A 10792-nucleotide genomic window follows, 5' to 3' on the forward strand; every position below is an offset into this window, starting at 1 on the left:
GCATCCAGTGCTGTAAGTAGGAGCATTTTATGTGTCACAAGTTGTAAAGCTGAAACTGTTCTGAATTCTTGTCTTATTTGGTTCGTGTAGATTCCTTTTGGCTTAAAATTGGTAGTGTGATCAATGCGATATTAACTCAAAAATTTCAACTATATGTAATGACTAGGGTTTCTTCACTTATAAATTTGTCAGCTGTACATGGGGTTTCTTTCAGTTCTCCAGGTTGCATTCTGTCAATGCTGGGCTTACTTAATCTCTTTCTGCATTTAATAAAACAGCCTAAACTAGAGTGCATTGCTGCTAATTTTTGACAATAGACGTTTCAAAGGGATGTACAGAAGAGATCTATGATGTCTAATGATATTTAATAGGTCATAAAATTTTTACTTCCTCTAATAATACCTCCTATACTAAATACAAGTCAACTTGCAGATTTTAACATGGAAGAATGCTCTCCAGGACAATAGGTAACACAGAAAAATGAGTTTGCTACCAGCCTAGGTTTGTTGCCAGTGAAATCTGCTGGGTAAGAGCAAGAATGCCAAGGTCAGGTTTTTACTTTGTTATTGGCAGTTTTTCACCTACATGAAGTCTAGCAAGTGACCTGCTTCTCCATGATTCCCTAAAGGCCTTGTAGGAGCCCGGTTCTGCTTGGTATTGCTTTCTTGGGTCAGGGCTGCCAGAACAGCTCTGTGTACCAGCACCAGAGAGTGACTTGAGCTGTGTTTGTTTTTAAATGTGCTTTATTATCTCTTTGTGAAGTATCCTTTAAAAGGGGGAAAGGGGACAATGTATAGCTTGTACACACAATACGAGGTGTGTTAACTTGGGTCTCCCATCCTTCGACATTCTTCATTTCACTGTTTCCCTCACCCAGCAATGCCATTTAAAGGCAGTTTAACTGAGTCTGATCCTAATTTTTGCACAGCATCAAAGTCATGCCTCTGACTCCTAGCAACCACAGGCTTGAAATGCAGTCTTTACACACCTCTGCTGTGCTGTGGTTATGATAAATGTTTTGCAAACTGGGGACACTCCTTCCTTGCTGCTTTTTGGCATAGGACCTGTGTACATAGACTAAGGCTTCCACTTCCTCCTTCCCAGGTTTGGGTGAGAGGAAGAGCAGCTCTAAGGTAACTCATTATAGAGGTTCATGATTATTCCGAGGATTTCCCTGCTGGCTAGTAACCCAGGTCCAGCCCTTCCTGTGCCTTTGTCCCTTGCAGCAGTGACAAGTCTACTGCTGTGACAAGCCACCCACTTTTCAGGCCTGGTCTAAAGACCTGTCTGTCTTCTCTTTGTGGTCCAAAGTTGAGCTATTGCCTCAGTGTCCCTTAGCTCTAACTGGAAAAGCCATCATCATTGGCTGAAGGATGGAGGGGAAAGCACAGCTGGCACAGGAGAAAGCTTGTGTGTGCTTTTACAGCTGTGAATGTAGTGAGAGATAGCAGCAGAGGATGAAACTGTATTCTGGTTTCTTTGGCTTTTCTCAATAGAAAGCAGTCTCCTCTCTAAAGCTCTTAGAGGCAGTGGGTGCTCTTAGAGGCAGTGTGGGTGTGGTCTGCTGGTTTTCAGGGAAGCTAGGTGGACAAGCAGTCAAGCTACCTACTGGGCAGCTGACATTCCTACCTGATCCTCGTTGGGCCATCGGCTGCCAGTTTCAAGCCAGCAGAATGTGCCAGAGAAGCCCGAGGACCAGGTACGGATGAGAAGGGTCCCTGTCCCTTTCCCAGATCACTCTCCGCTTGGTGCATGCCTGGGAAAGCAGTGGGAACCAGCCACAGGGCTCGATGACTACATGGGCATCCGAACCTCACAGAAAATGATGTCAGAGTTTTTTGGTTTGTTTTAGTTTTTGGGGTTTTTTTTACCTGTCCGCCTTAGAGCTGTCTCCAAATTTTGGGGAGAGAAGTAATGGCGCTGCCCTCCCCCGGCTCCCCCGCCCCACGCAAACCCACGTCGCGGGTTTGTTTTGGTTTTTTTTCCCACCTTCATTGTTAACAAAACCCGGTGATTAAGACTCGAAACTAACAAAGAGTTTTTATTCCACCTTAACCTTGCACACAATCCTTTAACAAATTAATTAATCCTAATGAATTAACACTTCATTTATTTAAACGCGCTACAGTTCATGAATTAAATTTTCATGCAGTGATTAAAGGCTGTTAAAATATGCATGATTTCGTTAAAATTTTAATAAATCAGGGCAATGTGTTACATGACAAGGCCTACTTCCCAGCCCCTCGGAAGGTACTTTGATTCGCGCGGGGGGGGGAAGCCGAGTGCTCTGCTCTCTGTTTGAGCAGCCGAGCGGACCCCGGAGCGCGGTGAGACGCGGCTGACGACCGACCCCTGCCCCTTCCGACCCCTCTCCGTGTCTTTCCGGGGAGAGGAAGGCTGCGTTTTCAGGCTAACCCACCGAAATGTGGCGTCCTTAGAGCGAGAGCGCGGGCCAGCAACTGGTTTGCCCACAGAGCGGGTGTGAAAAGCGAGCAGGGTCTGGGAGGTGTTTTGCTGGAGGGGCATCTTGCTTAGCTTGTAATTCCTCTGCATCACTTTTACGAAAGATCGAGAAACTTTACTACCGACAGGACCTGCAGTGTTTTTCGCCGGACCTCTGCCTGGCTCCTCCGGTCTCCTTCCTTACCCGAAAGGGGACGTTGTGAACTACCTTGGGACTTAAATCACCATCAAGCGTTTCAATTTTTAATATGACAACATTCTACACTTTGGCTGCAAAAGCAATTATTGCGGCTTGTACATCAGTAATTAGCAGATCTTTGCTGATGTAAGGAAGGTCCTCATTAGGACAAGGAAATACTTTTTGTGCATTCACCCAAAGGGTTGATTGGGTTTTGTTGTGGTTCTTTTTACTTTTTTTTTTTCTTCTGAAGGTTAATTTTTATCATCTAAATGGAAAATAACTTTTACACTAGATAGGATATTGACTTTCTGTGAACTTCACCAAATAACACATGTACTGTAGGTTTTCTCTCAGTGCTCCCACTGACACTCGGGGTAGGACAAATACTACGACTACAAAATGTAAAGCTAACATTTGGTGAAATAAAAATATCCAGAAGGTTTAGAGTGAGTCATGAGATCCACATTAACATTTTTTTAAAAGTCGAGATATACAGCAAACTATGATCAGACGTTAATACTTAATATTATAAGCTTTAGTATATTTATCTTTGGGGAATCCTAAAAGAGAAATCAAATACAATGGGTTACAGTAATTAATTTATAAATCGTTTCACTGTGGGAATAAGGGGTTACTTTATTACTTTCTCGAGATAGGTTGTTCAGTCAATTAAGGAAATCTGCCTATTTCTTGCATTTGAAGCCGGATAAAACTGCGGGAGACATGTAAATGCGTTATATATATATATGCCTCTTTCGCTTTACTGAGCATCTCGGGCCATAAAAGTAGGGCTACAGCATGGTCGTGTCGCCAATGAACTCGCTCCTCAAAGCCTGCGAGTTTATTGCCATCAGTATTCATGAGGCTGGACGTACCCACGAGGAATAGAAATAAGAGCGAACATTAAGATAAAATCTATTACCAGGCCCGTGCGATTCTGAGCCTGGCTCAAGCCGTCTGCTCGGGGAGCTGGCTGTGTGTGGTGGGGAGAGGAGGGGCCGCCGAGGGCTGCTGACATGGGGGGCTGATCCCCGGCGTGCCCAGGGGAATCCCCCCGGGCAGCAGCCCCTGCACTCGGTGTAGAGGAGCAGAAGGGCTACGACGCTGGAGCGGGAGTTAGGGTCGGGCTCTAATTTTGAGCGTTGCTTTAAAAGTTAGCGTGAAGTTAGTGCTTCACCTCTTAAAAAAAAAATTAAAAAAATTTTTTTTCCAAGGACCGCGAAGGGAAGTTTTACCTCCCGGACTTGATAGGTGACAGACCAAGCAGTGCCCTAAAAAACCTCTTGTTCTGCTCCTCCCTTCTCCTGAAAGATTAGACAGAGGGAAATCTTGGCTGCAAGTCCATACGGAGGCTTCTGCCTCCGGGGCAGCAGGAGGGAATGGGCGGAGGCCGGCGGCAGCCTCCCCAGGAGGCCCCAGCAGCCCGCCTCCTCCCCGGGGTCCGGAGGTTTTGCCAGTCACGTCCTTCGGGCAGCCGCGGTGACAGAGGCCCGAGCACTTTCTGTGACTGGAGTGAGGAGCTTTTGAGAGGGGTGTCTCTCCAGCCGGGTGGGACTGCTTCATCCCCGAGGAGTATCCAGCAGACGCATATCGCAAGCTGCAGAAACAGCGTGCCCACCCACAACCCCGCGGCCAGAAGACATTGGAGAGGTGGGAAAGGACCCTTATAACTTCTAAAGGTCCTCACCTCCTTAGCTTCCGGCTGGCGCTAGGGTGGAGGTGTGAGTAGGGCTGAATTCTCTGCCTTTCTGGCCGAAAAAAAAAAACCTGTGAACAGAAGGGGTCGTTTTAAAAGTACTGGTGGGGTTGAAGTTCCTCCAACCAAGGACAAAGTCTCGTCCAGCAGCGCCTGCCTGAGCCTCCCATCCCCATCCCGCTGGTGGCTGCCTGCCCTCCCGGCCTGCCCTCGCTGCCTCGGCCCAACCCCTGCCAGCCCAGAGGTTAAAGACACGGCCGCAGCGCAAAGCAGGTCCCCGGTGTATGTGGGCATGAAAGAAAGTCACCGCTCAGCCTGGAAATCCTCCTCTCGGCAGCCTTTGCCACCACTTGCACAATTTTCCCTCCTCTCAATGTTTTCCTTAGGGAAACCTGGTGTACTTGGCCTGACAGCACCCTAGAGAGCGGGGTACGCGCAGAGACGCACTGACAAACACCCACGCATCCCAGGCGGAACAGCATCCCACGCCTTCCTCCACGGGACGAGGACGTGATCACCACTATCCGTGTCCCTTCCCCGTCGGGGTCTGCCCAGGAGCCCCCTGGCGCGTGCCGCGGGCTTGATCTCGCCGCTGGGTGGGAACGACAGGCTGCTCGGCTCGGGCCTTGCTCCTGCCTCTGGGCGCTTTTCAGCAACTTTGGAGAAAAACGGTGATGTCCCCCGCTTTCCTACTGCTCCCCATCCCTTCTCCAGGTGGCTTTTCCTTTACAAGCCATGATCGCTTAGAAGTAGCTAGAATAAGTCATACAGCTTTAAAAAAGAAAAAAAATGAAATAAATACATATGAAGTATGGTTTGTCGATTCTGATACAATGATGTCGATAAATAAGGGGAGTCCAAGCCCAGTTTCAAGTTACACTCTCTTCAGAGATGAAGTTGCATTCCGATACCCCAGGGGACGCAGTAATGGATGGAGACCTGGCTCCCCCTCGCACAAGTAATTGGCAGTCGTCCCCTTCCTCCTGGACTGACTGGGGAGCTAGGAAAGGGCTTATGAAGACAGATGTGGACTTCACCTGGGGTTGTGGTGCGTGCTCTGTGTGTGTATGCATTCGAGTGTGTGCGTGTGTGTGCCTGTGTGCGCGTTTGCCTGCGTGCCATTTCGGCTGTGTTTATGCGCATAAATAAGAAGCGTTCAGGAGAAACAGAACAATTCCGTTGCACTCCCAGGCTGTCACATCCCTGATCCAAATATCCTGCTGCCTCTCCCCGCGGCTTGCCTGCCCGCAGCCCTGCCGGAACAAACAATATAGCATCTGGTCAGTCACCGAGGGACGGCTCCAGCGTGCCCCAGGGGCCAGGATTCACCTTGGGCCGTTCGCTAAGAATCCACATTAATCTCGCAGGCACAGTAGCAGACTCACTGATTCCACAGTTTTACCTCCAACTCCATAAACAACCCTAAGAAAAAATTGAATCTACTCTAAAACGGAACATAACCTTCGAATCACTCATAATACTATTAACCCTGGTGTGAATCCTTAACTGGTTCAAATGCAAGAGTATTCAAAGAATAAACCGCAGAAAGGGTGGGAGAGGAGAGAAGAGAAAAATGTACAGAAAGATATGAGGAACGGAGGGAAAGGGAGAGAGAAAGGAAGAGAGAAAGGAAAAAAGAAAACAAAAAAAAAAAAAGAAGAAGAAAGAGAGAGAGAAGAGAGAAAGAAAGAAAAAGAAAAGAAAGAAAAAGAAAGAAAGAAGAAAGAAAGAAAGAAAGAAAGAAAGAAGAAAGAAGAAAGAGAGAACGAAGAAGAAGAAAGAAAGAGAAGAAAGAAAGAAAGAACGAAAGAAAGAAAGAAAGAAAAGAAAGAAAGAAAGAAAGAAAGAAATAAAGAAAGAAGAAGAAAGAAAGAAGAAAGAAAGAAGAAAGAAGAAAGAAAGAAAGAAAGAAAGAAAGAAGAAGAGAGAAAGAAAGAAAAGAAGGAAAGATTCTGTTTGTGATTGTTTTCTGCTTCAGGCCACGCCAGTGAAACTTGAGTTTTCCCACGGAGCGGAGTTGGGGCTGGGCAGCAGGAGGAGATGCACAGCCTCACCTCAGCGGCGCTGCCCGTGCAGAGCGCACACGCACACACGCCCCGCGTGGGCGCAGCGCCTGTCACCCGCGGCAGCTGGAACAGCAGTATGTTCACTAAAACTACACGAGGTGAGGGGAAATTAAATTACAGGGAAACCCATAGTCTCTGAGCGGTTCAAACAAATGTCTACCACCGCAGTTCTTCTCCAGGAGCCGGTGTACATTTCGCGGCAGGAGCGGGGAGCGGCCGGAGGACGCCCCTTTCTGTGACGGGGCTCCGCAGAGCGGAGGGGCAGCGCACCTTTGTGTTTCAGTGCCGGGGGCCGGGCTGGTTCCCCCCGCCGCTCCGAGGGCAGAGAAGGGGCGCCCTGCCCCGCACCCCGCCCATCCCCGCCCCATCGGGGCGCCCCGGGCCGCGCCGGCGGCCGCGCAGCGCGCACGTGTGGCAGCCACAGGTGCCGCAGCCGCCGGTGCTCGGTGTCGTTCTCTATAAGAGCGGCCCCGCCGCCGCCGCCCCGGCGAGACGGGCGAGGGCTGCGGGAAATGCAACAAGGCGCGTGGAGGCAGGGACCGGGGGCGGCGGGAGGAAAAGAAGGAGGAGGAGGAGGAGGAGGAAAAGGAGGAGGGAGAAGGGGAAGGAGAAGGGGGGGAGACAGCTGATGTCTGTCAAAGCCGGAGCCGCGCTCTCGCGAGAGCCCGCCCGGCGGTAGCCACGGGATGCGGGGCTCAGGTGCGGGCAGAGCGCAGCGCAGCGCGCCCGGCGCCGGGCAGCGGCAGGCAGAGGACTGAGAGAGGGAGGGAGGGAGGGAGTGAGGGAGACGGCGGGGGCCGGAGGGTGCCTCGCCGCCCGCTCGCCCACCCACCCCAGCCCCGGCCACCGCGGCAGCAGCGGCGGCGGGGGCAGGGTCCGCTGCGGCACCGCCGCCACCACCGGCTCCGTCACCGCTGTCAGCGGCTTCCCCCGGCGGGAGGAGAGAGCCCGGAGAGCACTTTTCCCCCGACTTTAGGAGTGTTTGTGGATTTACATGCCAAGCCTTCAAGATGATGTCCATGAATAGCAAACAGCCGCATTTTGCCATGCATCCCACCCTACCTGAGCACAAATACCCCACTCTACACTCCAGCTCGGAAGCAATAAGAAGAGCATGTCTACCAACTCCACCGGTAAGGGATAGATAGCTGCAGCTCTCTTCTTTCTTTCTTTCTCTCTCTTTTACACACGCACGCACTTTTCTTTCTTTCTCTCTCTCTCTTTTCTGTATACTGCATGTATGTGTATGTGCATTAATAAAAAACGCTGCGAGGCACATTTTGACAAGCGGCGCTTAATGTTTTTTTCATGTCTTCCTCTGCAATCATCTGAGCGCCTGTGATCTTTTTTGAAAGCGGTGTTCACACGAGTCTCCGACTTCATCCACTTTCTGTATTAATTTTTATGACTCGGCCTCTGAAAAGGAATGCGTTTTATGTGCTCTTGTGTTTGACACAATTCCCCAGCTGAGAGTTACAGATCCGTTTCTTCTCCTCCTTTCTTTTCTCCTTTCGTTCCATTTCTCTCCTTTCAATTATTTTTTTCCCTTCACTCCCTCCTCCTCTCCTTTTCGGATTCCCCCTTGCTTCCTGCCCTTTCTACTCTTCGCCTCTTCTTCTCCTCTTTTGCTCTCTCCCTGCTTTCCCCCCACCCCCCGCACTCCCCCCTCCATTGTTGTACCCCATCCCCTGTTTCTCCTCACTTCCCCGTGCTGTCGCCTGCTATACCACGCTTCCCTAACCTCTTGGCTCCCCACCGCCACCACCCCGTGCCCCTTTACACGCTCATCCTACTGTCGGCTCCCCGTCCGTACGATCACCCCAACTTTGCCCACCTCTCTCTCCCCTCCATCAACTTTCCACCTCCTTTCCCACGGCGATCCCGCAACCCCCCGCTCTCCCCCGCCCGTCCCCTTCCCCCTCCGTGCTTTGCCCCATCTCTGCCCCCTTGCCCTTCTCTCCCTGCACCCCGCTCTGTTTTGTGTCTCCTACAGCTGCAGAGCAATATCTTCGCCAGCCTCGATGAGACCCTGCTGGCGCGGGCCGAGGCTCTGGCCGCCGTCGACATCGCTGTCTCGCAGGGCAAGAGCCACCCGTTCAAGCCCGACGCCACATACCACACCATGAACAGTGTGCCCTGCACCTCCACCTCCACCGTGCCCCTGGCACACCACCATCACCACCACCACCACCATCACCAGGCGCTGGAGCCCGGCGACCTCCTCGACCACATCACCTCCCCGTCCCTCGCTCTCATGCCCGGCGGCGGCGGCGGCGGAGGCGGCGGCGGTGGCGGCCACGACGGGGCGGGCGGCGGCGGCGGCGGGGCCGGCAGCGGCGGGGGCGGCGGCGGCGGCGGCGGAGGCGGCGGCGGCCTCATCTCCACCTCGGCCCACCCGCACTCGCACATGCACGGTCTGGGCCACCTCTCGCACCCGGCCGCCATGAACATGCCGTCGGGGCTGCCGCACCCCGGGCTGGTGGCCGCGCACCACGGGGCCGCGGGGCAGGTGGCCTCGGCGGCGGCGGTGGTGGGGGCAGCCGGCCTGGCCTCCATCTGCGACTCGGACACGGACCCACGAGAGCTGGAGGCCTTCGCCGAGCGCTTCAAGCAGCGCCGCATCAAGCTGGGGGTGACCCAGGCCGACGTGGGCTCGGCTCTGGCCAACCTGAAGATCCCGGGGGTGGGCTCCCTCAGCCAGAGCACCATCTGCCGCTTCGAGTCCCTCACCCTCTCCCACAACAATATGATCGCCCTCAAACCCATCCTGCAGGCCTGGCTGGAGGAGGCCGAGGGCGCCCAGCGGGAAAAAATGAACAAGCCCGAGCTCTTCAACGGGGGCGAGAAGAAGCGCAAGCGGACTTCCATCGCCGCCCCAGAGAAGCGCTCACTGGAGGCGTACTTCGCCGTCCAGCCCCGGCCCTCCTCCGAGAAGATCGCCGCCATCGCCGAGAAATTGGACCTCAAAAAGAACGTGGTGCGGGTTTGGTTTTGCAACCAGAGACAGAAGCAGAAACGGATGAAATTTTCCGCCACCTATTAGGGGCGGGCGGGAGGGGCGGCCCCAGTATCGGGGGCACCGGGGGGGGGGGGGCCGGGCCGGGGCCGCGGGGGACGCCCACGCACCGCCACCGTCGCCTGAGACGCCGTGGGAGGCTCCTGGGGACCACGGGACGATGTAGAAACTAAAGGCGAACTAGTCGGGGAGAGGGGGGGTGTGTGTGCGTGTGTGAGGGGGGTGCGCTATCAATTATTAAAACAAAAAAGACACCGGGACATCAACGAGAAGAAAGAGGAGAGAGGAGGTAAAAACGCTCTGGAAACCCACGGGGGTCACTTCTGCGGGCCCATTCCCCCTCTACCCCCCACCCCCTGACAGAAAGCGGGAGAAAGCGCAACTTAAAGCGTAAACACACACAGACACACACCAATAAACACCGTGACAGCAACAACCACAAACCGAGAAACCTAAGTCACAACTTTCCGAAGGAAAACAAAACCGACCAACAAACCCGGAAGGCGAAACTGTCGGTGATGCTGATGCTACGTTTGGTTTGGGTCTCTTTTCATTACTTTATGCTTTTCTTTCTTTTCCTTGGCTTGATAATGAATGAGGTCGGCGGTGGTTTGGTGTGGGAAACTTTTTCTTTGGTTGGCTTGGATTTGGTTTTTTTTGTTGTTTGTTTGCTTTGGTATTTTTTTCTGGTTTTTTTTGTTTGTTTGTTTGTTTTTCCTCAAACGCGGTTTTGCGCGAGGCTTTGGCGATGGGTCTTGTCTGTAGCGGGGGAGCGGTGCGAATGGGACAGGGGCCGGAGCCGGGGGAGCCGCCGCAGCCCGACGGGATAGCCGGTCCTCCCAAAGCTCGGGAGCAGTCTCTTTCCGTTGTTGCCTCAATAATCCTAGCTAGCTCAAGGAAAACAAGAAAAAAAAAAGTTACTCCACAGCCCCTTTGTTCCTCCTCCCTCGCCTGCGTGGTTTGCGTTTCCAGCTGTGTCCAAAGACAGGTCCCTCTTTCTGCAGAGATGCATCTGGAGGCAGATGCCAAACCTGCCAGAGCGGGGATGCTCTGCAAAAGATTATGTTCACACTCATTAATGCTCGTGGTTAAGTATGTCCTCTCCTCTCCCTCCCTCCCCGCTGCTCCCAACCCTATACCCCCCGGCATCCCCACCAAATATGCAGGATTTAGGGTAAGGTCCTGCCTTGTCTTTTCCGAGGGCTGAGGGTTATTGCACCCGGTAGGCAAAAGAAATCAGCAGTTTGAAATGGGTTTGAAATAACATTTGTTTCTGAGGGGTCTGCATGTTGGGAACAAATACGCAACAAAAAAATTTGGGCTTAAAGATTTTTATTGTAAATAATAAACGTTATGTAGAGGATGGCTTT

The 10792-nt window shown here is 52.6% G+C and overlaps 1 protein-coding gene across 1 annotated transcript; it reads left to right on the forward strand.

Annotated features, from left to right (window-relative positions):
• The first annotated feature begins 7302 nt into the window (after nt 1-7302).
• On the forward strand, nt 7303-9449 carry POU4F1 (POU class 4 homeobox 1). The gene is made up of 2 exons (XM_032679733.1): nt 7303-7539; nt 8400-9449. Exons 1-2 carry the CDS (start codon nt 7417-7419, stop codon nt 9447-9449), a joined length of 1173 nt encoding a protein of 390 aa, XP_032535624.1. The 5' UTR covers nt 7303-7416.
• The last annotated feature ends 1343 nt before the right edge of the window (nt 9450-10792 follow it).

Source organism: Chiroxiphia lanceolata, chromosome 2 (assembly GCF_009829145.1).
Source record: "Chiroxiphia lanceolata isolate bChiLan1 chromosome 2, bChiLan1.pri, whole genome shotgun sequence".
NCBI classification, from domain to species: domain Eukaryota; kingdom Metazoa; phylum Chordata; class Aves; order Passeriformes; family Pipridae; genus Chiroxiphia; species Chiroxiphia lanceolata.

Excerpts from the sequence above, each read along its gene's own strand:
- POU4F1 (XM_032679733.1), top strand. The coding sequence starts at position 7,417 with ATGATGTCCATGAATAGCAAACAGCCGCATTTTGCCATGCATCCCACC. Across the intron at positions 7,540-8,399 it reads CATGTCTACCAACTCCACCG|CTGCAGAGCAATATCTTCGC; the intron begins GTAAGGGATAGA and ends TGTCTCCTACAG.